Source organism: Urocitellus parryii, chromosome 5, assembly GCF_045843805.1.
Source record: "Urocitellus parryii isolate mUroPar1 chromosome 5, mUroPar1.hap1, whole genome shotgun sequence".
Taxonomy (NCBI): Eukaryota; Metazoa; Chordata; class Mammalia; order Rodentia; family Sciuridae; genus Urocitellus; species Urocitellus parryii.
Window position 1 is genome coordinate 46,952,590 of NC_135535.1, and position 27,555 is coordinate 46,980,144.

General features: G+C 40.9%; 1 protein-coding gene across 1 annotated transcript in view; it reads right to left on the bottom strand.

The window, feature by feature from the left end:
* The window catches only part of Myrfl (myelin regulatory factor like), a 115,314-nt gene that overhangs the window by 43,575 nt on the left and 44,184 nt on the right, over positions 1–27,555 (bottom strand). The window contains exons 3-11 of the mRNA XM_026386648.2: positions 25,654–25,721; positions 25,294–25,558; positions 24,506–24,597; positions 18,923–19,073; positions 14,994–15,189; positions 12,033–12,109; positions 10,773–10,883; positions 9,125–9,215; positions 2,508–2,708 (exon numbers count right to left, since the gene is read on the bottom strand). Of these exons, the coding sequence (XP_026242433.2) occupies positions 2,508–2,708; positions 9,125–9,215; positions 10,773–10,883; positions 12,033–12,109; positions 14,994–15,189; positions 18,923–19,073; positions 24,506–24,597; positions 25,294–25,558; positions 25,654–25,721 (1,252 nt within the window). The remainder of the gene's footprint in view (positions 1–2,507; positions 2,709–9,124; positions 9,216–10,772; positions 10,884–12,032; positions 12,110–14,993; positions 15,190–18,922; positions 19,074–24,505; positions 24,598–25,293; positions 25,559–25,653; positions 25,722–27,555) is intronic.

The window sequence follows — 27,555 nt, forward strand, 5'->3', positions numbered from 1 at the left end:
GAAAATGCCTTCAGTCCTCTGCACATAATCACATCAACCAAGGTCAATACTCTGGTTTGAATTCATGTTGAAAGCGAATCGCCATTGTGGTGGAATTAAGAAGCAAGGCACTCTGGGGATGTAATTAGGTCATGAGGTCCTGGCCTTGTGAATGGATTAGTAGCTTTAAACAGAGCTGATGGGAAGTAGCTCAGGCCCATTTTGCTCTTCCATCCATTCTACCACATGAGGACACAGCATTGAAGGCACCTCCCTGGCAGCAGAATCAGACTATCACCAGACACCCATACTGCCAGTAGCTGGATCCTAGTCCCTAGAGTTGTGACAAATTTCTATTCTACTAACCCATGGTATTTTGCTATAGCACAAATGGTCTAAGACAATCCTTCTCTCAGAGAATTTAGAAGAATCCACCTCTTATTAAAAGTTGGAAAAACATAGAACAAATTAAAAATTTTAAAAATATAACTAATTAGAACAAATTAATTTTTTTAATTGGGAAAAACTAAGGGAGAGGTGAAGATGAGGCTCACATCACCATGAGCACCATCGTCAACATTACCATCATCTCTCTCATCTCTGTAAAACATGGCAAGTGGGACAGATGAGATTTCTGGGAATATATATTTCATAAATGTACATAGAATTCATTTATTAAAATGAAATAATTTAATAAATGAATTACATAGCATGGAGCATTTTGCACAAGTAAAATTAATAATATTGTTTGCTTAGCATTATATGGCTAAAAAAATGCTGCACATATATGATCTTAGAAAATTCCCTTAACATGGGTAAAATGAATATGAACATTCTCTCTCTCTTCACAGATAACAGAGACATAGAATATCTCTGGGCTAAAGCCCTGGACTGGTGGGGTCAGGATAAGTCTCCAATCGTCCAACCATGGACTAGAAATCTCTTTGTTCTATCAGAGTACTGTGAGCAGGAAGGGGATGGAGGAAATTCACATTTAGAATCTGGACTGGGGTGACATTTCATTTTTTTAATGAAGGCTTCTTTGAAGAGATTTAAGAAGTTCCACGGAAGCTTGTTTTGTTGTTGTTTGTTTTTTCTCCTTCAAACCAAGAAGCAAAACTTGAGGACTTTGGTAAAGGATTCTGTAAGCCTAGAGGACAGTCCCTGCTTATTATATTCCACTTAAATTTCAATGAGACTTCGTAGGGAGTTGTACAGTCAGATGCAAGGGTATATTTGACTTGCTGTTATCTGAAATGCAGTTCATGTCTCTCTAAAATTCAAAGGCTCAATCTCTAGAACTGATATCTGGAAACATGTGAGAACTTTCTAGTCCTGAGTTCCCAACCGGCCAGCAGGTCACAGCTCTTTTCACATGAACTACAGCTTCGCAAGCAGTGTGAAAGTCTACAATTACCACCATTCTTTGGAATCCTCTCAGCAAAGAAGGACATTCCTTGGCTGGTTTAGAAAAACCAGTGCAGATTTGCACTGGGAAAGGAATGCAGTCTGGAACAAGGGCCAACGATTTACAGATTAGTTCTCCTATTAGCTAAAAAAAGAATGAGGAAAGGAGGTTTAAAAACACAGTTCTACCACAGCCTCAGAAATACCTCTGATATTGGGATAGAAGCAGTGAGTGGAAACTGGTGGAAGGACTGGAATCAAGAGAGGCCTGGCCAAGGGATTGGAATCCTCATCCTAATCCATTTGGTTCACACAGTACTTGTAAATTTCCAAGATAGTTAAGTACTTATTATCTTAACTGGTTAAAAATTTCAAAAAAGACTCAGGAGGGTCAGGTAGGAAGGCACATTTTCATCTGACAGAAGACCCTGAGTTCAGTGAGGTTAAGTGTTTCATGCAGGATCACACAGCTGGGGAGACCCCCCAAGTGGAGCTGTGGCTTCCTGAGATATAGGTCTGATTCTGATTTCTACTGGGCTTACTGCCTCTCCACAGAGGGGAAAGGTACCAGATCAATCTGATGGCCCAGGGGATCTCACCTGGATCCCCTGGGTCATGGGATTCACCCAATAGCTTCTCAACTGCTCCTCAAAGATGATGCAGGGATGGGGGTCGGGGGCACGGAGAATGGCCAGCAAGGCCAGCACCCTGGGAGGAGCAGGCTAGAGAGGTCCAGGAGAAACATGATCCGGAACTGGACTGAGGCCATGCTCAGGCAGGGAGGTAGGAAGGAGAAAGCAAGTTTAAGCAGTTGACAAGCATAGAAGGAAGGGCAATGGCCCGTGGAAAACGTCTCTGAACCTTGCCATGTGTGAAGCCAATGACATGTTGTTACTGCCCACTGCTCCTGTCAGGTAACTCCAGTCTCTTGGGTAGGAACTGCTTCACAGTTTCAGCAGAGATACCCAACAGCACCAACAGTCATCAATTTTAAGCAGCATGCTAGTCTCACAGGCAACATGTAAAGATGCCCCAAGCACGCAGGTCAGAGGCCAGGAGAGCATGGAGCACACCTGACTAAGGTGTCAGAGGAGGAGCCCTCGGCCTGCCCTGGAGCTCACCTCCTGGATATTCTGCTTCACCCGGCTGTCAGAGGGATGCATGATTGTCCCCATCACTTTCATGTTGCCACAGACAACCAGGGCTTCATCTGGTGCATCTGTGTTTATCCCTACTCGACCATGACAGACAACCGATTCTGGAACTTGTCCTCGCTGCCATAATGCATCACTGTCATTTTCAAACTGCCCAGGGTTAGAGGCCTGGAAAAATATATAAACATAGTACAACCACAGTTATGGTATCAAGAATACACGATGGTTAGTCTTCGGAGCAAAGGAAAACAGAATGTTATAGGCTTTCACATAAGATTCCTATGTTGGGTAGAACATTCTGACATAACTGAATAACTTTGGGGCCCCAGGAGAGCCAGGGAGGCATCTCTAGTCATTTTGACCCCCAATAGCCGAGGCTGTATGTGCTATGGCTTGGAATATCCCGTCTCTATTGTATTTCTCTGGAATTTAGATTATACCAGGTGGATGGTGAAGAAGTAGAAGAAAACTGAAAATGACTCCTTTTCCACAAATAATAATAACAAATAATAATGCAAAAATCAGAACATTAAATCAGGATGCTTTACAAGTTTATGAAAGTTCAGATAAATAAAAGTAACTTTCATTTAGCCAGCCCTTTATAGTTTCACCAAAGCACTGATTTCATATGTAAGCAACAAGCAAATGATGATACAAATATATTTAATACACCTCAACTATTCCCTAAACATCAATAGTAATGAAGAATAATAATAGCTACACTTTTGTGTGCTGATCTGCACTGCAATTCCGTGATATAGGAACTATTATCCTCATTTTATTGATGCTGACATTCTGAAAGGGTAAAAAAAATTGCCCCAAAACACACAGCTAACAAATCCTGGAGCTATACTCCTCTGATGAATACATAACGGCGCTAACTTGTCTATTTCATGGTGTGGCCTCGAAGTAGCCCGAGAAATCTTCTAAACAACCAAGTGAAATGATTATGGTAGCCAAAGTTCTGGAGACTTTATCCTTAAAATTCTTTGCCAAAGAATTCTCCATCACACTGTTTTCCTTCCTCCCTGTTTCCCTGCAGCTACTGAGTTTATTTTCAAATAGTTTTATGTAAGGGTCTCTAAATCCCTCAAACTTCTTAAAATTAAAAGATCAATTTGCTTTTAAAATAATGACATATTCTGTGATTTTTGAGCGTTTGCGGCAGGTTATCACACATCCAAACAAACATTTGGGATCCTGATGATTTAAAAAGTCGGTACAAGTAGAGTGACTTCATTCTTTGCCTTTCTGGTGGTCATGAGACCCTGCAAGCTGGGCATCTGAGTACGCATGGGTGGTCTCTGAAGTTAATAATGATGGAGACCTAGAAATCAGGGTGGGAAGGAGATTAACTGTTCACTACATACTCTCTTGGTACTTACTGCTTTACCATAGCCATGTGTTACTCATTAAAATAACTGGAAGAAGTTGCAAAGTTTAGTTCTTAATTTGGTTTCAGTGGAAGAACTTTTCAGGTGTCTTCAACTTCTTATTTCATTCACACCTCTCTGAGCCCTGAGCTGCTTAGAAGACTCATCTACTGACACTTGATAGACAAGAACAGTGAAAGAATATAAAGTAACAACTATGAACATTATTTCTCTGTAAATTCACTTGAACAAAGGGCTTTTCTGCAAGGTCCCTGGAGCCCCCTTGGATGTGAATGGCAAATTGGCTTTGACTCAAATCCTTTTAGAGTGGGCAGCCAACTAAATCCAAAGGTATGCCACATAAAGTGCTGATGTATTTTGCTCTGTGCTGAAATATAATGAGCCAATTCAAGGAAACAAAATAGGACAGTGATGGATCTTTTTGTTGATGTTAATGAGCTTTGGAATAATTATTATCATGTTGGTAACTTGATACTGGAACAGCAGATATAAGTAGATTTAATTTTTTGAAACAATTGCAACATTCTCTCTCCTTTGACTTTCATCACATGAAAACTCAAATCCCTAAAATATGTTAAAATCATTTTTAAAAACAGGACCAGATTTACAATGTTCTAAATGTATAGACCTAGGGAAGGGTCCTCATCAGGAGAGGAAAACTTCTCTGGAATCCACAATCTTCAAGTGTCAATGCCAACTGTAATGTAGCTTCTCTTTCCAGAATTACACTTGTATTCACATGTGTATTCACATGTGCCCTAATAGTAAATAATGAATATCAAACACCAAAATGAATTCACAAATGTTTCTAAAATATTTTTTTTATTTGTCTCACAGCCTCATTTATTTTGGGAAGACTGGAACATTCTTGTCCATGTTGTGACATCAACTGTTTATGTGACCTTGGGGCAGTCATTAATCTTTCTGTACCAGTGTACAGGAAAATAAAGATAATCATATACCCATCTCGAGGGTTGTTGTGGAATTGATTGAAATCATGCGTGCATGAATAGTTGGCAAAAAAATGAGGACAAAGAGTCACAAATGCATCCTCGTCACGCTCCACTAGACAAAGCAATCTCTGTTTAACCTGCAATCACATAATCTGCCCTTGTCAGCAGCAAACCTACAGAGCTGCCCCATTCCCTGGGCAATGTAAAGAAGGCAATGTAAAGAGTGCCCCCTGCAGGTGCTTGGAATAGGAGCCAGCAGCATAGTAACTGAAGTCCTAAAGGATTGGAAATCCTGGAAAGGATTGGAACTTCTTTGCTTGACCATTGGGTGGGATTCTAAAGCAGCAGCCTAGAAGTTAATAGGAAGGCTTGACCTAAGGAAGGCAGCTCTTAGGAAATTGGTTTTGGCACTTTTTAAAGGGGTTCCAAAAATGGGTCTAGAAATGTTCTCCACCAGTGCCATTCAAAGTGTGGTGCACAGGTCAGCAAATCAGCATTTCCCAGGAGTTTGTGGGAAATGGGCACTCTCAGGCATCCTTGACCTGTTAAAACAAAAACACTGGGAGTGGACCCAGGAGATGGTGTTTGTAGGGGATGCTTACTCCTGATGTGGTTTGAGGACTACTACTCTGTATTTCTGGTTATCCCTTCCATGGCTGACATCTGTGCATGTCCAACCACAGGGCAAAACACACATTACTCCACAAACTGATGCCTATGGTTAAATAAAAATTCATCTGATCTCTAAAAGAGGGATGGGAAGGTAGATGTGTGTGTGCGTGCGTGCTAGGAGAGGGAAGGTAGGTCTGTGGTCAGAAATAGTTAAGAGCCAGTGAAAATGAACTGGGAGACCCAGATGGCTCTGCTTTATCCCCATCCTTGCAACCACACCATGCCTCTCATCTTCCCTACCCCTGGGTCTTTTTTGTTTGCCCCTTCAGTTTGGTTTGCAGAGAAGTAAAGGAGGAGTGCTTTGGGGTTGTGGCCATTACTATTATTCTGGGACAGGAACTGGAATAATCTGTTAGTTATCAAAATGAGGAAATCTTAGCATGTCTTTGAAAAGCAGACAAACATAATCTGCCCTCCTGCTGCAACACAGCACTCCAAACCAGGTGTAATTAAGTGTTTCAGAAGGAAAGTGGAGCTGAAGTAAAACCTAGTCATTAACAAAGGAAACTGAAGGAACTCCATTGGAGAAAGGTCCCAAAAACAAAGACCTGGGAAATAAATCTGTTCTCTGGAATAAACCTTAATTTCCACTAAATTGGTCAATTTACACCACAGGAACATAATGTATTTCTAAAGCTGTTTTGATTGACAATGCAGATGAACAATTACTGGGTACTGCCTGCCATTCTCTCTCCAAGGAGAATTCTGACAAACATGGTGTGTCCTTCCTGGACACCTCCTGGAGCCTAAATCTCATCAAGGTGTAGCCCTCATACGGTCACCCTCTACCAAAGAGTAAAACGTTTATCTCTACCATTTGGAGAAGTGGTCCTTAGTCCACAAAATGAATTTCAATTTGCTAAATGCAGTTTGAGGTTCATTTAATGTAGCCAGGTCCTGTAATTTTTTTTAATTATTGAATTTGTCTTTATTCTGAAGGTCAAACTAACAGAACAGAGCCATGGCTCTTAGGACCACATTTGACTCTTGTATGGAATATAGACTGATCTTCCCTCTGCCCAAATCATATGCATAGGGAAATGTTTGCTGTGGACACCTCTAAAAATCACTGAATCAAACAGTAATGTCATTCCTTCAATTCAACTTTTCTCTTGGTTGGTTGGTTTAAATATTAATTAAATACACTGAAATTTCTACATTCATTTTCACTTGTGTGTTTTGGAGTTAGAATGAAATAATATCCATGAGATATTTTCAGTTGACTGTATGAGGGTTTCTGTGAATATCAATATTAGGGTAACCTTGTGTTGCCCAACACAACTACAGAATATTCTCTTTAACCAAAAATCATAGCTAGGGAAACACCTTACACTCATCTGTTGTTTTGTTTTGTTTTGTTGTTGTTGTTTGGTTGTTTTTTTTTTTTTTGGTTTTTGGGTGTTTTTTTTTTTAGAGATACACACGAGAGTTTATTTGTCAGAGCTGACAAATAAAGGCCATTTCTCTATAGGAGAGAGTGGCCCAATTATCTTTTTTAAAATAAAACTTTAGTAAATAACAATATACCCAATCTATGCTGAGTGCAATTGAATGATTTTCATTTTCATACTGAAGGTGACTTACAGAAACTTTCACTCAAAGTCATCACATATGCTAGTTGTCACTGTGCTTTGGTATGAGGAGGTGCCAGTTAGCCAAGAGGTTCTGGTTAACAGAAAGCCAGGAAGCAGAAAACCTCCTCCCTCTCCCTCTCCTTGCTCCTGTGCAATGAGGACTTGTGCAGCTGCAGTTCAGCTTTGCAGGAGCTGCCAGCAGCAAATGGAGAGACCTTGTTGCCAGGTAAATTATTCAAAATACGAAGGTAACTAGTGGCCTGTCTGACTCAAGCACAAGTCACACCGCTCAGAACAGCACCATCACAATACCTGGTCTAAGCCAACTTGGAAAATAGTGACACATCCTAGGGCATGTTGGTACACGCCTGTGATCCAGTGACTTGGGAGGTAGAAACAGGAAAATTTTAAGTTCAGACCAGCCTCAGCAACTTAGCAAGATCATAAAACTGTGTCACAAAATAAATGATGATGATGATGATGATGGTAATAATAATAATAATAATAATAGGCTGAGGATGTAGCTCAGGGTAAAGTACCCCTAGATTCTATCCCCAGTACCAAAAAAAAAAAAAAAAAGGAGGGGGGGAGTAAGAAAGAAAACAATGACAGTCTTTATTTTTTCCAAAGCAACATCAGAAACAAGAAGCAATCTCAATTTCCAGACTTTAAATCAGATTTGCTGCAACAGCCAGGGAATCCCAGATTACATCAGATGCCTAAGACACCCTGACCTCTGTGAGGGATGGACAGGCACCTCTATACTGGGCTTGAGGCAGGAGAGGTCCCTGTCTGCCTTTGCTCAGAGGCACCTCACTTGCCTCAGATGATGTCAAGTCCCCCCAAAAAAACAGCCTGGGGCACGTACGGTGGCCTTCACAGGGCCATCCGAACCCATGAGGTGTTGACTCCATATCATTACTTCACCTCCACTAAAACTCTGAGAGGTCATTGAAGGATTTCCACTAATAGGTGGCTTATTATTTTTAATTGACTGAAAGAATTACAGAGGGCCCTTTGTTTCAGAACAGCAGGCAAGGAGAGACGCCACTCCCAAGTGGGCAGATCTGTCCCCCAGGGCCTTAGATGAACAGCGTCCCTGAGCATGCCAGCAGCAAATGACTTTCCCTGCTGGAGTTGCACGTCCTCCTTGTATCACTTCAAAAGAGTGATGACAACAGGGCCCCTCCCAGGGCTGCCGGGCCTGTGGTTACCTGTTACCTCATGCCCTGGCATTCTCGGCAGTGGCCAGCCTTACCTCACTGCTGCCAGCAGCTTGATGTTTTGGTTTGGCTGCCAAGACTCTTGTCCACAGCTGTGATCCTTCTGCAAAATGCATTGAGCCATTCCTATGAGCTAGACAGTGGCCCAGATTCCCTGGGGTCACCAGTTATTTTGGGGCAACTGACAACCCCCCCTGGCACTTTGCTCACCCTCTGGGCTTTGAAGTCAGAGAAAGCTGGGTTATAATCCAGGCTCCATCATTACAGGCTGTGGGATCACGGGCAAGTTATTTACCCTCTTGAGCCTCGATTCCACTGGGCTTCAAGAATATAATATGCAGATTGTCTAACAATGTCTAATGATGTCATGTATAGATTGTTTAGCTCAGTGCCTAAAACACAGAGCAAAAATCAGTATTTTTCAATCTCAGGATCATATGCATTTGGGGAAGAATGATTCTTTGCCTAGGGGTTGTCCTGTACATTGTAAGGTGTTGAGCAGCATCTTTAGTCTTTACTCACTAGATGCCAGTTGTGACAACTAAAAATGTTTCCAAACATTGCCAAATGATCCTTAAGGGTCAAAATTGGCCTTGGTTAAGAGCCACTGTGTAAAAACAAAAGTAGTAGTTTCTAATGTTACCATTATCATCATCATTATCATCAATTAAGACATAGAGTACTTCAAGCATGTCATTGGAAATTCAAATCCTTTCTACAAAGGAGAAAAGAAGCCAGGATGCAGAATAATTAGAGAATTAAGCTTACCCTTACAATGATCCTTTCAGAGATGTGGGCAGACAACAGATAGAACTGATCTTGGTTAGCAGCATACAGTCCAACCACCAACATGAAGTATCTAGTTTAGAAACAACAGACCAACATCAACACATCAGGAACAGAGACACAATTCATGCAACAGTTAAGGAGTAGTGAACTTACCTAGCTGAGTTTACTGATTTAGAGACTGTCTTTTCCCTTCTGCTTTAACCTTCGTCCCCAGGTGAAATGAGAGAGCAATTATTTGATTTACATGCTATTGTCCCCCACTTGCCCCATGTCCAGTTGGAGGTGGTTGTGAGCTGTTTTGCAGGCCCTCTGTGGGAAGAGATACTGGCGGGAACATGGGCTCAGCCGGCCTGTGCTGATTTGGCCTCCCTCACCATTCCTGGTCCCTCAGCACAGGATCCCTCACAGACACAACAGGAAGCCACCAGAGGTCCCTGTGTCCAGAGACACACAAGTCACCTGTCCTGGGCTTGGTCTCAGCAGGACTAGCCCACCATACCCACCCTGACCTCTGGGCTGTGCCTCCGGCACCTTCTCAGGTTTTAACTTTAATCAAAGACCTGAACCTTCCTTCTATTTGCTCTCAAGGCAGTTTTCATCTTCTGTACTCCAACTGCTTCTTCAAAACTGATGAGATGATTTTAAGATTAAACTGTTGCTTGACCATCAAAACAAAAACTATCCCTACTAGAAAAGCTTTGGCTTTAAAAACTGCATGAAAAAAAAAAGCTAACAAATTCTTTCATAACACTACATAGGTTCTTTGATTCATCTAGAACAAGAGTCTGCTCATGTATCTAAAATAAATCAGTAAGAATAATAAATATCACAAGAATTGTTATTAACTGCCATTGGGAACTCAAAACGTTTCATGCTGGGCTACGCAGTTTACCTGTTATTTCACTTGGGTCCCTAAAACAACCTTATTCAAGTAGGAATTGTTAGTGTCACCATTCATAAGACAGGAAAATGTGTTTCTGAGAGTCTAAGTTACATGCCCAAGGTAAATGGCAGCATCAAATGTTTAAACTCAATTCTGCCCAATACCAAAACCTTGGTTCTAAAACCAGTGGCTCTCAAAACTTATGCATTGTATCAGAGTCACCTGGAGTGTTTGTCAAAAAAACAATTTGCTAAGCCCACTTCCTGAGTTTTTGATTTAGCAGGTTTTTGGTGAGATCTGAGAACTTGAATTTCTAACATCCAGGTATTACTCTCTCTGCTACTCTTGGGACCACACTTTGAGAACCCCAAGTCTAAATCATGCAGGCAATTTTAATCAAAAAAGTTACAGCCGTGCTTCATGACCAGTGCACACGTTTGAGAAATGCTATCAGTCTTCCATTCAAGATGGCAATGAGACATGAACAGATGGTTACTCTAGAAACTCATGGTGGGATCAAGGCTGGTCAGGAGGGTGGGCATGATGAGGAGTGAGGATGGGAGGAGAAAGACACCGATGGTAAATGGGATATACTATTAAACTGAAAGAGTCAGAGAAAGGAGGAAAGCAGTTTAAGGAGACCCAGCTTGCCAGCTGGCAGAGCCAGGAGAATCAGAGAGCCTTTAGGCTATTTCCTGGTCAAACAGTGTGACTGGCCACTGGTATGTGCAGGGGCACCAATACCTCTGGTCAGGATTTGGCTTCCCCTTCTTTCTCATGTTGTTTGCCGTGGTTTCACTGAAGTGTAAACGTCCCAGCGTTACTTTAGTGACCTGGTCAGCAGGTAGGTCAATTCTAAAATGAACAGCAGAAACACCAAGAGATCATGCGAGAACACAGAGTCCTTGATCATATCCAATCCACTCCTTAAACTCTCAAGTGGGTCCAGTGTGCTTAGAGCCCAGTGCTCATCACATCGTGAAGGACAGTTTATCCCAACCACCAATTACTAGTCAACACTCCACAGCAAGGTCAGGAGTGGCTGCCAGGGAAGGCCAGGGAATGACTCAGGCCACCAAGAAATGCTCACTCAGCACAAGCTCCGCCCAGAGTTTGTGACGCATGAGGGCTGTGCTCTCCATACACTGCACTTGGGTTCTGTCATTTTCACAGCGGGGAGGAAATGCCTTTCATCTGTGCTGTTGCTATAGCACTCACCTCCTGGCAAGCAACTTCTTTAGGCTCTTCCTGAAGGCCTCGGTCTCCCGTTAAGTACTTGTCCTTCCCTAGTCTAGTGACAGGAGGCAGCCTCCTCCATAGGAAGGCTATGCCCAGCCTGCTCAGGCAACGGAGAACCAGATGTACCAGCCATCTGAGTCTGTTTGTCCAAGTGCCTGATTTGTTGGCTGTAGGACCATCTTCTTCCTAGCCCAAAGGGGTTGACTGAGGGTTGAAATCCTGAGCTATCTTGACTGCATTCCCAGCCAAATGAACCAAAGAGCAAATCCCACTCCAATTCATTCTAGAGACAGAACTCTAACTTTGGACTGCCATGTTGCTATGCATTCTACCAGTGGTGCATGCTTTCTATCTTGGAATCCATTCAGCCATCTATCAATGTAGTCTTAAAAAAATAAGAAAAATGAATTGTATACACAGCTTGGATCTGGAACCTTGAAATTAATCCCATCAGCACCATGCTAATTTAAATAAAAAATTGAAAGGAAGATATAGCTATAATCTACTTTATGGAACCAAATTTATTAGTAAGGTTTTTAGTAATAAAGAATTATTTTTTAAATGGATCTTTCAATAAAGAATTTCTGCTACTATTTCGATGTATTTTATCAATCTTATTTTTGTTGGTAAATATGCACTTACAATATTGACATACTATTACTAATTTAGATTCTAATGGTGAATTTCATCTTAAATAAGCAAAACAAATTAGATGATAGATCTTCCCAAAACATTCACCTAGGAATTCAGAAAAGAAATTCTTACTTAACAGGATTGAAAACTTTTTTGCTCCTATCTGCTTGGGACTGTTCAATAGCAATTATTTGATTGGTGGCTTCAACCTATATGGAACAACAAAAAGTAAATTACTTAAAGAGTTAACAAATTAATTTATTTACTAATAAAAATGTTCATTAATAGATAATATTTCAGTACTTAAAAAGGTCTTCAAGGCACCATGCTAGACTTTGGGCAGGAATTGTAAATCACTGGAAAAACATATAAAATCGTGGTTCCTGCCTAAAAGCAGTGCACCACTGATGACACAACAAGCAAAGACCTACAAGGTTAAACAACGACAACACAAGACAACAGAGTATTTCAGGTAAGCAGTGAACACAGAGTGGCCTATAGATGGTTGAAACATGGGGAGGCAAATACAGGAGCTAGGCAGCACAAAGGCATGCATTCCTTCATTTTTTCATCCATTCTATAAACTCTTATTGAGCATCTACTATGTTCCAGGGACTGCTCTAAACATTAGAAATAAGAAGTGAACAAAATTAACAAAAATAACTGCTCTTGGGGAAGCTTATATTCTAATATGAAGAAACAATATAAAATATAAATAAGTAGAATATAGAAAGTGACACTTGTTCACCACCTACTACATACTTTTTTTCCTACTGCTTACTTATTTCCATGAATAGTGGCAAGAACCTAATGAAACCAGGCATGTAATATGTAGCTTGTGGGTATTTGCATTTTAACAATCTTTCTGGAAAGCAATTGAGCAGCCTACATCAAGAGTTTTCATAAGGTTCACATCTTTGATGTGTAAATTCCCTCTTAGGAATCTGGCCTCATGCAAAGCTGGGTGCATATAGATGTTCAGTGCAGTTTTATTAATAACACTAAAAATATTGGGAGTGAAACTTCCAATAGTACAGGAATTTACATTATGCATCTCTATGATATAAAACTGAATCATCTTTGTAAACAATATTTTATGGGGTTCTTAATAATATCATGTATTTCAAAACATAATATTAGCAATATGAGATTCATTTAATTTTTTAAAGTTATGTGCTACTTTTAGTTGTCAATGAGCCTTTATTATTTATTCATTTATTTATATGTGTGGTGCTAAGGATTGAACCCAGTGCGTCACATATGCCAGGCAACACTCTACCATGAGCCACAACCCCAGCCAAGATTAATTTTAATAACAAGAAAAATTAAGCTACCAAATGATGCATCCTGAATATGAGTGAGTTTTATTTCTTCTTCTTACATTTCTATTATGTTTCAATTTTTTAATATGAAGAAATAATATAAAATATTAATTTATTAATATCTTACTCCACAGTAAGAAAAGTATATTTTATTATTTATTTCCTTGTTGTTTGTATTTATTTATTTTGTTGTTGTTTGTTTTAAGAGCTGTGTTGGGAGCACAAGAGTTGATGTGTGTGTTAATCATTTTTTTTATCACTGTGACAAATACCCGAGGAAAACAACTTAGAGGAAGAAAGATTTATTTTGGCTCACCGTTTCAGAGGTTTCAGTCCATGTTCAGCTGCTGTCAAAGCAGAAACCTCATGGTAGCCAGGAAGCAGAGAAAGAGGAAGGGGAGGCAGGGTGGGAGAAGGGACCAGGGACAAGGAGATGTCCCTAATGGCCCCAGTGACCTACTTCCTCCCACCATGCCCCACCTGCCTACAGTTTCCACCACCTCCTAGTAGTCCATTTAATTACTAATCCATGCAATGGAGTATCTCATTGGGGACGTTAGAATTTTTGCAGGTCACACTCCATTCATGGACACTGTTGCACTGAGGACCAAGCCTTCAACACATGAGCTTTTGGGAGACATTCCAGATCCCAACCATACCACTGTATTCAGTAACCAAGCCTCATTTTAGGATATCCCATACCCAAGCCCAAGCTGACCATCAGAATAAAATATGTAGATAATGAATACTCGTGCCTGCTAAGGAGCTGGCTAAGAAGTGATAATTTAATAAATACCTTTTGACTGCTCAGAAGTCATACTACCTGAATTCTAAACTCAGCTCTGTCACTTACTAACTTGGATGGATTATATAACATCACCAGGCCTCAGTTTCCCCTCTATTAAACCATGGAAAAGGGACACTGTCTAAATTAGTGGTTGTTTGGTTTTTTGCAGGGATTGGGGATACTAGGGATTGAATTCAGGGGCACTCAACCACTGATCCACATCCCCAGCCCTTTTTCATATTTTATTTAGAGACAGTGTCTCACTGAGTTGCTTAGTACATCACCGAGGCTGAGGCTGGCTTTGAACTTGTGATCCTCCCGTCTTATTCTCCTGTGCCACTAGGATTATAGGCATGTACCACCGTGCCTGGCTGGTTCTTTGTCTTTTTTAAAGTCAAACTTCTCTTAGAGAATCTGGTAAAAACTACGAGTCTACTCCATATGAAAAATGCACCAGCATCAATAAGAATAAAATAATGAAGAATAAATTAAATAAAAATAAAAGTAAAAGCAGGACAAGATTTATACACTGAAAACTACAAAAACTATAGTCTGAAGTGGTGCTGTGCCAGTTTCTGAGCTCAGTCTTCAGAAATTGTCAGCGTCCACTTCCTGTGTCTGGGAACACTCATTCTTTAAACCCATTCACCATGCAATGAGGGAGTGCAAACTATCTCTTAGAGAGATGGAGAAAAGCTAAGACCCCACAGCTACGGTCCTATTTGAGCTCCAGACTGTGGCCAGCCCAAATGTGACAGGCATGTGAGTGAGCCATCTTGGAAATGGCCCAGCTGAGCTGCCCAGCAGACAACTCCTGAACAGGGTTGTCTTAAAGCCAACCCTGGACCAAGTTGCCCATTTGTAGCCCAAATAAATAATTATTATTTTAAGTCAGTTTTCAGATGGTAAATTACACAACCATAGATAAATGGAACACTTAATAAATGTTGACTGAATTATATTAAGCTAAATTTAAAAATTTACCTTAATTCCAAAAGCTTTCAAGTAAAACATTTCTATTGGCTTTAGGCCCATTTGGGTTTTAACAAATTTTGGACTTCCCCAAACTTGGATGTGAATGGTTATCTGAAAATGGTTCTTCTTTTGGCAAACAAAAGCTTCATCTGCTGGCGAGAAATTAAATCCTTTGTCTGTGACAACTTGATAGCCCACATCAGGTCTATGAAAAGAGGAATCAAAAAAACCAATTTTATAAATATTTTCTATACATTTTCTTTCACTGATGATATCAATTGTAAAAACATTTCAAGAAAATATAGTGTTGGAGGCGCCTTTTGCTATATTTAATCAATAGATGTCTTGAATTTTTACTGAGGAAATGAAAATAATCTTTCAAAACACAGTGGGCTCTCTCCCAGCTTTTTATCTTCTTCTCACAAGGAAGCAGTTCAATTATTGCCAAATAGAAGCACTGTTTCCTTAGACTCCCTATCTCTTTTGTGCTTTCTAAACCCTTAATTTGACTCCACAACACAATGCAAAGATGTAAGCGAAAAGTCACCGTGTTACTAGGAATATCTGGCAGAGAATTAATTTCTTTCCTCCTTAAAAAAAAAAAAAAACGGTCTCTTCAGCTCTGCCATCGTTATTCAAATGAGTGAATATTAAGTCCATTGGTACAGGTATGAAAAAGCAAACTGGTCAGAATTGCCAGGAATAGTTTTAAATCAAAGTCATCAGATCCGGTTACTTTGCTAACTGGAAACCTGTTTTTTAATAGAGTATGGTCATTTCCTTGTTATTCTCCAATCTGGTAATAGTGCTAGAAACCTACCATAGTGACTTTCCTTGTTGAAGAAGGAATGGGATGATGGCCGGATAGCTAATCAGACTTTTGCTTTGTTTGTTTTATCATTGCTACTTTTTAATTTTTTTTTCAATTTTTAGTTGTAGATGGACACAAATACATTTATTCATTTATTTTTATGTGGGACTAAGGATCGAACCCAGTGCCTCATACATGCTAAGCAAGTGCTCTACCACCAAGCCACAACCCCAGCTCCTCATGCTCTTTTTTTAATAGCAATCCTTTGAGTGTAAGATGTTTCATGAAATATTCTAAAAATGTTAATTCAAAGGAAACAAATTAAGTGCGTTCGTGATAAAGTAGAGAGGAGAATATAAAAGTTGGTGAGTTTTTCCCATACAGGTTGTAGATATGGAATGATTTTTAATTCAGGGTTCCTAAATATGGATTTCTTTTCTCAGGAAAGAAACTTGAGTACTACGGAACCATGAGTACTACACTACTTTGTGGATCTTTGCCTCCTGGGATCTCAATTTGGATGGCTGCCATTATAATAACAACATAGAGTTTCTAAATTTTGCTCTACTTCCAGAAACAGAAACCATTATTGGGTTTTGCAGGAAAAGAATGTTCATGTTCTTTGTAAGTTAAGCACCTCCTCAATGGATCAAGTCACTGAGTCATTGACTACCTTCAGTAGCTAATAAGTTAAAGGCTTCACAATCATGGTGCCCACCAATAACAGAAGGTAAATTCATTGAATGAAGAATTTGATAAACCTGTATGTGTTAGGCCATCTGCGAAATTTATATTGAGCCAATTTCTAGAACTAATCTGCTAATTTACACTCTAAGGCCTTGATGGATGGAATTGTATAAACTCACTATTAAGGGTAATAAAAAACTGTCTTTGTCTGAAGAAAAAAGGAATTTTTGTGTGTGTGTGTGATGTTCCATGCTTAACTGTCAAAAATTCCGAAAGAAGAAGGTAAGGTTTATACCCCAGACATGATCATTAGTCTGTAATTTAAGAAAACCTGAATCAACCAACCAGAATTATACTGAAGATGATTTTGGGCCTTAAAGGCCAATCTCTGATTATAAAAATCTACCTGAGAATGCAATTATTATTATTTGAGGAGGGGGAATATACCAGAGATTGAATCAGGGGCACTCACCATTGAGCCACATCCCCAGCCCTATTTGCATTTTATTTAAAGACAGGGTCTCACTGAGTTGCTTAGCACCTCACTGTTGCTGAGGCTAGCTTTGAACTTGTGATCCTCCTGTCTCACCCTCCCAAGCCACTGGAATTATGAGGCAATTATGTTTTTGACATCAAAAGTTAAACATCAAGTCAATTAAACTGACTTTAAAAAAACTGTTTTATAGCACAACTTTGAAACATCATTCAGAATAAAAGTTAAATAAATTTTAAACCCTAACTCCATTGCTTTTACATAATTTAGGGAGATATTTTGTAATATAGTCTGCATAATTATCAAAGAAAAAGTAAGTGATTTTTCTCTCTCAATGGCATGACTAGTAAAATCAAGAGAGCCTGAATTATAAACTGGATGAATTTATTTACCTTCCTTTTTGCTTAGGAAAAGTGAATTATGGCAAAGTATTCAAAATAAATTTGCCTCTCTACCTTTGAATTGATATCATCCTGTTTTCCCTTTTTTCCAGTTTGTTGGAGCAGAGATAAGCTGTTCAAACAAATTTTTAAATGAATCTCTTCAAGTAAAAAGAGAGAGATAATACCTCAAAGATTGATCAACTCAGATGCATGCAGATGGAAAAGTATTAAGGGTTTTAAAAATCATGTGCCTGTGTAGGACACTGTCATACATTGGTACTAATGCTTCAGAGAGAATGTGGATTGTGCCCCAAGAAAATCAAATAAAGATTGAGACTCAAAACCAAAACCCACAGATTCTTACTTTCATTTTCTGATCTCACACAATAGCAAAGATATGAAGTCATGACATTTCAATTATACAACAACTGGTGTCCTTTGCCTCCTATTAAACACACCAACTCCCAGGGCACCTAGCCACTGAACTGCATCCCTAACCCTTTTTATTGTTTTATTTTGAGACAGGGTCTCACTAAGTTGCTTAGGGCCTTGCTAAGTTGCTGAGGCTGGCCTCAAATGCACAGTCCTCTTGCCTTGGCCTCCCTAGTTGTTGGGATAATAGGGGTATTTAATCAACAGATGTCTTGGGATTACAGGGGTGTGCCTGTAATCACACCCTGGCTTAGGCTTAGTTTTAAGATAAATATTTCTTCCTTCTAGTCCAACATAAACATCCTAATGATAAACTTTGCTATATTTGAATTTGGAAAATACCAAGGAGGTCTTCAAGTTTACCACTCAATGTATCTCATTTCATATTATATTTATTACTTCAAAATCCTATTTCTTTAACCATTGACTTTTTTTTTAGTGTTTCAAAAAGGTATTTATAACAAAGGAAAATAACAGCAGCCTTGGGTTGATAAATTATACCCTAAGGAATAAAGAGAAGCACATTAAAGAGCAATAATGCATGAGTGCACATTTATTTTTTTAACTGTAATGTTATAAAATAAGGTGAAACTTTTCTAATTTTAGGATAATTTGTATGATTTGATTTCAGTCTCTTAATATAAAGAAACCACCAACTATGGTTGCAGGCTAAACATTCAAAATATGCAATGTGTTGACAATACTGATTTTAGAGTTGGTCACTGGATAACAACTTAATGTGACCCCCAAAATGTCTTTTGTGGTATTATAAATTAACTGCCGGACTAAATGTTAGTGTATTGGGAAAACTCAATCTTCCAGCTTTTAGTTTAAACTGGGCATGAGATCCCAGAAAGATTCCCTCTCCCCCCAGCATTTAGTAGGTAAATTATAATGAGTTAGAGTTACAAGTCTGGGTCCTCAAGGCCAGAAGCCCATGTTCCAACTATCCTTCAGCCAGGATGCAAAACAGGTGTATGACAGACACTTTCTCATTGACCCATCCCATTTGATGGGGTGACACCCAAGCCCAAATACTTGGGTTCAGTACTGAGATCCAGCACTGCCCTTCCCCCTCAGCCTCTAGCCCTCCACTACCACCCCCCTCCCAGGCATTGGGGAGGCCACTTACAGTTTTTCATAATGACTGTTTAATAAACTATGCCAAGGAACACTTTGGTATGGTTGCCACTTCAGGGAAGGAGAGCACTGGTCTACAGGCATCCCATTCTGTCCCTCGCTGTCAAGGTCCTGTACTTCATTGTTGTGATTCCTACCTGTCACTGCAAAGAAACAGGTGAGTTAGATTCTTCCTACTAGATTCTTCTTCCTAGATTCACAGACAGCTGCATGGCCATGTGTGAGGCAGAGTGACCTCGGGACAGGTGTCAAATGCTGGGAGGCAGGAGGCATGTTGCTGCCTGTGTCTTCATCAGTAAGACAAGCAACTTGAGATCAGTGACCGCTATGGGGAGGTGGTGGACACTTATAGGAAACTTCATCCTTAATATCAATCTACTACTTCTACCATGTGATTCAGAGAAGTCGACGCTCAGCCCTAGGAGGGTCTGAATGGATCAAAGTACAGTATTTGGTACTTGCATCAGAGGTGGCCACGTGGGCTAATCCAACCCAAGCAGAGTGGATCTCAGCACTTTGGGAAATGTGGGTTCAAAGTGTGAACCCATGAGATAACATGTCCAGGAGCTGCTGAGACCATTTTGGAACATGAGGGAAAAGTCCATCTGGGAATGAAGTTATGCCAGCAGAAGCAGTTAACAAAGAGGGGCACCAGATCAGATGATTTGATTTGAGTTCTGTGATCCAATTGTACCCTCCTAAGTTACAGGAGCCAATAGAGCCACTGGTTTTAAAGGGTTTGTTTTGTTTTGTTGCTCTTTCTTTCTTTTGCTTTGTTGCGTATAAGGCAATTTGATGTTTTTGTTTTTGTTAATTGCAACCAATATACCCTAATTTGTTGCAGGTCTTGATGGCGCCAAGATTCTGTGGCTTTAATTACCCTTTTGAATTTAGATGAGTTATTTATTCACTTACTATCTTACTTCTCTCCGTGGTAGAATATAAATTAAAAATGTGTGCTGCCCATCTTCCAAGATAGAGAATCAAATGATAAAGTGAAAACACCTTGAGAAGTTCAAACCAAGATAAAGTAACAGAATTCTTGTTAGCATGTAATATCAACTCTATGAAATTGCCACTTTTGTTCATCAAAAATGGTCGAATAACAGCCTTTTCACATGATGACCACTATTTTTGAATAATCCCTGCAAGCTCTCTGTCTTAATTTGAATATGCCTCCCAAACTGTGCAATTCAACCTCAGATTGTGTTTATGTAAAATGCTATTGGTACATTTGCTGCTTCCCTTTTCTTCTAACACCCCTACCATCATTCATGCCTGACGTCAGGAGTGAAAGGGAAACAGTGGGCGTTGGTAAGACCAGGTGCAGGCTGGCAGCAATAACCCAGAAATAGGACATTAACTTCTATTGAATGTGCCACTTAGCCCAGAGCTTGGGAAATGCAGTAGCAAAGGGATGGGTTTTCTTTTGCTCATCTAACTTTTCCTTTCTTTAGGCTTCTATTGAGGTCTTCTTGAAATAAGTAAATCAATAGACCTGCTTCCAGTTGCTTTTGATCTCAAATGTCACAGAAAATGAGATTTTCTTGGAGTATCGTCATCAAATGTCACCTAAGCGAAACATGTATTTTTTTGGTTTTTATAAGGCCAAATCTCCCATGTTAGAGAGATTTTGGAAAATCCTGAAAAATTTCTTCCCATCTAAGGATATGGGAGGTGGGCAAAGCTGGGACCTTCTCCTTCCCTCACTCCTCCAAAAGCTACCTGGCCTAAAATCTTTTTGAAAAAGTAAATAAATAAATAAAGCCCTTCCACATTTCTGCTTCCATCAAATTCAGAGAAAGGGGGAAACCAGTGCTTCCTTCCTTCTTCATTTCTCCTACAATGGAGAGAAGGTCAAGGAAGAGTCAAAGGGTTTGAATCACAACTACCTAATGGCTGAACATTCCTAAGAAAATGATTTAAGCTGAGTTTCCATGTCCTCATGTGAAAAGTGGGAATAGCCATATATACCTCCCAGGGGTGGTGTAAGGATCCCATGAAGGAATAATGTCTGTGAAGTGCTGAGTCCAGCAACTGCCACCGCAGCATTTAAACAACACTGCCTTTGGATATTAGTGACCCTGTCATTATCACAGTGAGGGGACTCAGATATGCTTGGGAAATGCTGCTTGGCCTCCACATAACTCTAGGTAACTATTGGCGGTACTTGGCCACAAACCAGCTAACACAGCCAGCTTCCTACTCAAGCCTGGCAGCAAGGTCAATGTGCCCAGGTACATGGTCAAAGGCCAGCTCCACTCCTCCAGACACTGATAGGGAGGGTGGTCAGGGGACTGGGACTATTGGCATCATCCTCAGAAATCATAGCATTTCCTGCCCTGCCTAACACAACAGCAAAGGTTTCAAAACAGTAAAAGTGACACAGTCATAGCTTTCCTGTGAGCTGTTTATCAACTGATAAGGCCCCAGGGACCACAGACCCACGCTGAAATTCCAGACAGAAGCTGAGCCTGGGACTTATTATTACTACTAACAATAATAGCTGCTGCTCTGGGTGATTTCTGTATACATGCACAGACACTTCACCTAGTATTTCACCAGCTCCTAAAGTCATCTCCAAGGTGAGGATCCTTTTCTTTTTCAATAAACTTTTTTATCTGAGTATTTTATATATAAAGAAAAGTACACAGATCATGAGTACACAATTTTATTTTCTTATGAAATGAATTCTGTGTAATGACCATTAAATCAAGCAACAGGTTGCTTCCAGCCCTCTAGGAGACCCCCCCACACACAAAGGCCTTCTTCCAGTAAATAATTTCTCCTGTCAAAAACTGTCCTTAAATCTAACCAAACAGAGGAGTTTATAGAAATGGAATAATATGATATGATATGTTCTATTCCTGGTCTACTCTCAGGTCAGTAGATATGCTTGAAGAGAGGCCACCAAACATTTCTAGAGTGGTTGTGAAGCAAGGTTTCTTAACCTCATTAACTAGCATAGAAACTGAGATTCTAAGTCCTGACAGCATTTGCCCGGTGTCATAGCTGCTGAGTGGAAGAGCTAGGGTTCGAACACTCCTCTTCCCTTCATGCAAATCTGCGGATCTCTTGAGAAAATCTAACACAGAGAGAAACAGAAGTGTGAAGGCAGCAAATGCCTGAGTCCCACCCCGTGGGGGAAATGGAAAGCTTGCCTCTGACGCCTTTCAAAATATTGTGTGTACTTTGCTCTAAACAAATCTCAGAGATAAGTGGAAATTATTATCATTTGATAATCAAGAAACATTATCTGAGAGTTCCCAGATGCCAGACAGATGAGACTGGCACTTTCCTGATTCTAGAGGGTGAACACAGCCAATGTACCTCTCATCATGGGCCAACAGCTCTGGCTCTGGAGCTGGAAACCCCTTTCACATATGAGGCTCAAAATATATGAAGGCTGAAGCCTCTCAGAGAGACCTTGAACCTCTTTTATTTGGTTGAGTGAGGCCACGCACCAGCTAACAGGAGCCTGCCTACCAGTGGTTTTCTCTCTAAGTAAGATTTTACATCTGTTCCTACCAACCCAGGAATTCTACATTCAGACCTCAATAAATGGGACCTTGGAACCCTTGGCCAACATGTACCTCTTAGGAAAAGATCCAGAAGAGCCTAAATGATTGATTTAGAAATCTCCCATTAAAAATTGGCAAACCTACTGCTGCCTATAAGACTGGCAGAAGTTCCCCCTTCCTCTCTTACTGTGTTCTTTCCCCAGGACCTTGTAAAAACCCCTCTCCTCTGCAACATCAGTGGGAGCTCTCCACTAAAACTTGTGCTAAAAATATAAACTGTAATGAAAACATGGCATTTGGATTAACTAAGTCTTTGCCTTTGTCTCCCTGCCTCCCTCTGGCCCTGGGGACCTGCTCATTTTCATTCTTGAACAGTTGTCTGGAACCAATTATCTTTAGTCAGCTTTTTTACTGACCTTTAAATGGGACTTCAGGGTTTCCTATGTGTTGAGACATTTCAGTTACTCTCCCAGGACTTGAAGATGGTAAAAAAAAATCAATGCCCTGTCTGGGACAGGCAGCAGAAAAACCACCACAGGATGGAGCTTAACTCTGGGAGTGGCCAGAGCAACAATCCAGTCTGTTGAGGAAACTCTTGGAAGGTTTGAGTGACTTTGAGCTGGTGCATCTGGAGGAAAGTGAACAGATGGTTCCCCTGTCTGGCTAGGAATTTGTTTAGGCTTTATGTTTGAGAATCATAAAGAAGCTGCAGGCTAGATGTAGGGATCCCTGAAGAAACTAAGGTATCTTTGCTTAGGAAGGTGGACAAAGAGCTCTAGGTCATCAAAAGGTGGGGCTTTACTTAGCATTTTGTGTTTCTAGAATGGAAGGGTTAGATGTCAGTTATGGTGGATCCATGTAAAAGGTGGATCCATGTAAGAGGTTCCCCTTTTACAAGGCTGGGTACCCAGCGCAGTCATGACATAGCACTCCCAGGGAATGGTGATATGTGGGAATTGGCTGAGGGGATGACATCATTGTCCACTGAAGGACCCCCACAGCCCACACTGAAGCTGAAGCCAGACATCCCTGAAAGGACCAGCTCCAACCAGGGGTGGCTAAAGACAAAGGAAGCAACTTCAGGTGGTGAGAAAGCCACCTTTCAGAGTGGTGTAATCCTCTAGAGCTCAGGGACAGGAGTAGGAGTAGGAGCCCCAAGAGGAAAACTTGTTGTCCTGGCCAAGATGACTCATGGGGAGAGAAGAGATTCCCAACCCCTGAATTTGGGGCACCGTTCACACTGCCTGCATATGAGCATTTACAGTAGCTAATAAATTTGGCCTGGAGTATTATCCTTTTCCCTAGCAAATGCTATGGCAAATGCTAAAGAAAATTCTGAAAATTCAAATCCTTAGACTCCCAAAGACCAAATTGTTCCCAACTTGATCAGGTCTCTAAGCTCAAAGCACAATGCATCACATTTTAGATAAAATAAAATTAAAAAAAAAAAAAAACAGGCTGACCACTTGGGCATCAGATGGAAGATTTCTAATATGATTTTACATAACTTCAAAGATCAATCAGAAACCTGCCAGTGTGATTTGAGTGTAAAGAAAGTTCAACGCTCTACTTTCCTTCCATTGGAGAAATACTCTAAAGTCTTGCTTTTTGGAAGGTCTTCTGTGAACCCAGAGTATTGGCCTCATCTGGGTAGTCAGGTCTCAGACTCCAGCTCAGATTGATTGAGTCCGAATCTTCATTTTACCAAGACCCCTGAGTTAATCTATGCACATTAAATTTGAGGAGAACTGCACTCAAGAAAGCAGTGGGCACACCAGCAGGCCTGCAGCCTGTCTTCTTAGACACAGTGCTCCTGAAATTGAAAGACTGGCATTTCACTTGCACCAGAAGGACAGAAAGTCAACCTTTCCTGGGAGCACCTATGTGACCCCACCTGCATGAAGAACATCAAGAAGGAAGAAATTAACTCCCAGAGCCTATCATCGCCCTCCATGAGAGAGAACATAATTTTGTAGGATTGCTTTTGTAAAAAGCTTTGATCCAATGGCCAAGACACTGAGGGCTTTGACTTTGTCACAGCCAGATTTGCTCACATGGTCTGGAATGGTGGGCCCACACTCTGCAGTCCTCTGAGTCATCCAATATCTGTGTGTACTTTCTTTTCTTGGCTGGAGGCAACGAGGCTCTAAAATCAAGGAACCAAAAGGGAGGTTAGGCTTCTTTGCTCAACATGTGACATTAAATCCAATTTAATTTCCCAGGTCTCTACTCTGGACTTTCCTAAATCTAATGCCTGTTAAGATTACTTGAACCCTACTAGTCTGAAACTTAGTTTTGTTTTATCCAATGAACCTGATATTCACCTCCCTGAAAAAATAACCTTACAACTTTCAAAAGGCAGAGGACTCAGAGACTTCAACTACAGGTGCAGGTTTTACACCTGAGCATGTTTTCAGTGTAGAGTTTTACCACCATTTTTGATAACTCTTCCTCTCTTTGCCACCTTCTAGACCCAGAAGACGGAATAAAAAGGAGAAAAGCAAAAGAAAAGAATATTCCTTAATTGTTTGATTGACAGTTTTCTGAGAGCTCATTTACAAATCCCCTTGAGTCGTCTGGCTGAGCCTGCGTAAGCACACGGCTCCCTCCGTTACCTGGAATCTCCCTACAGATTTCTGACATTTCAGCTTTTGGTTGAATGAGGACCTTGGGTTTAGTGGGTTTTTAATTAAAAGATGGTCTAAGCCAGGAACCCGGGCCCCGCCGTGGCCTATCTGCGTCTCAACACTGCCATCTGCTGGAAAGGCTCGGGCTGCCCGTTCTCTAGGTCACAGGGCAGCGGGCTGCGAGGTCTCTTGTAACTAAATATCTTGAGCTTTACCCGGAGACGTGGCACAACAGCTGCTGATGGTAAGAACAACTTGTCCCCAGATGGGAAGACCCGGATTGGTCCTGAGCAGTGGCAGGATGACCCGTGTTTGGGTAGCAGTTGTGAAAGCTGCCCGGGGTTCGGCCGGAGTCGCTCCTTGCAGACGTGCCCTGAGCCGGGTGCGCAGGCAGCATCCCAGGGGCAGCTGCAGCTGCTGAGTGGAGGAAGGTAGCCCGATTCTGCACAACTGCAGGCCGCAGGGTCCAGGAGCACGCGCCTGGGGGAAGACACAATCAAGGGCCTAGTTTTCTTGCTACTCTGAGTCCGAGAATAGGGACAGCACAAGATGTGCGGCAGGTGGGTCGCACTCACCTTTGACCTGCGGAGGAGAGCAGGGGTCTGATGCAGAATAGGGTGGGGTATCTGGGAGCTGGCGTTGCCTGAGGATTAGAGACATGGGTTGCTTTTGTTTTGTTTTGCTTTACACTATTCAAGAACAGAGGCAGCCCTCAGTGAACAGAATCCACGTGATGGTTCCAGGTGAATCCGGGGGTTGAGGAGCAAAGCCCATCAGAACATGCCCAGTGTCCTGTGTCGTGGCTAGGTGACCCGGGCTTTGAGTTCCAGTTTTTGTACTCCCTAACTGTGTATCCATGAACAAGTCCTTAAGTTCTCCAAAACTCCATTTCCCCACCTACAAGACGGCACCAATTATTACACCTGCTTCACAGTGTGGCTGTGAGAATTGAGATGATGTCCCTAAAGCCCACGACATAATACCGGGAACAGAACCGGTGTTCAAGAAAATTTAATGAGTGTCATTTTGTTCTGGACATGCTTACACCATAAAGAGGGCTGCTCACACTGTTTGGGCTAATGCCATTTTTTTTTTTTTTTTTTTTTGCAGTGGCTTTCCATCTATATCTGAGGAATCCCAAAGTTTTTGGAAGGAGCTCATAGGTTTTACAAAAGAACATTTTGTAAATATTTCTGGTGGGAAAATAATTACTGTTTTATATATCAAGGTGAAGTACAATTTCATTTTTCACCACTAAAACCATGAAAACCTCTGTTATGAAAGACCTACAAGTTCCTTACAGTCAAAACCTCTTATTCTACCTCTCACACAAGCATCACCACCTCTGCTAGATTCTCTCGCTTGAAGAGTAAGCTATATTGTTTCTCCCAGTTGATTAAGATTCCAGTAAAATACAAAGAGAAAAGTTTGTTTTTACCATTTACTAAAAAAGTTGATTCCTCCAACTGATTCCTTATTATTTATTTACTCCCCACTAATAAGGGATGAAAAAATATACATTTACTTTCAGAGCTCTAAAACACCATCCAAATAAATGCAAATACAGAAGCATAAACACAAAAGGATATAGAGAACTTGAATAGAGACCACAGCAGACCATATTTCAAAAATAGGGTAGTGGACAAATAGGATGGGTAGGGAATGAATTAGCAGAATGGAAAAAAAGCAAACAATGCCTGGAGATGGGAAATGACATGGGAGTCCACGATAAGTAACCCAATCAAACAGGACTCCAAAAAGCCCAGGACACTGGAGGTACCTGGAGCCTCTTAAGTAAGGGATAAGAGTGAGGCTGAAAACATAAAACTTAGTTGAAGTTTTGATTAAGAAACAATTGGGCCTTTGGATCAGCTTCCCCACCCATCACCCCAACATAAGTTGGAAAGGTTTATTCTTTGGAGAAATGGAACCAGGGACACAGTAGTACAAGGTGACCAGGCACAGTTAAGACCAGCTGCTGGCTGAATATGAAGGGATGCATTAAAAATCTAAATGTAGTCAAGCACAGTGGTACAGGCCTATAATCCCAGTGGGTTGGGAGGCTGAGGAAGGAGGATCACAAGTTCAAAGCCAGTCTCAGCAACTTAGTGAGGCCCTAAGCAACTTAGCAAAACTCTTTCTCAAAAGATAAAAAGGGCTGGGGGTGTTGCTCAGTGGTTAAGTGCCCCTGGGTTCACTCTCTGATACCACCACCAAAAAAAAAAATCTAAATGTAGAACTGTGAGACCCTTCCTCAATTCTGCTTTGCATACATCCAAGCAGATTTCCCAAAAAAGAAATTGGAATACTATTCTCAAGAAAAATTATTCAGGGAGGGAAGAAAATATTTTGAAGTTACCAAGGAATTTGCTAGCCCTTATCTGATCACTCTACATTGAAATCCATCCTTTCATAATAATGGCGAGCACACAGAACTTCTTAAACAAGAACAAACATATAAAACCAGATATTTTCAG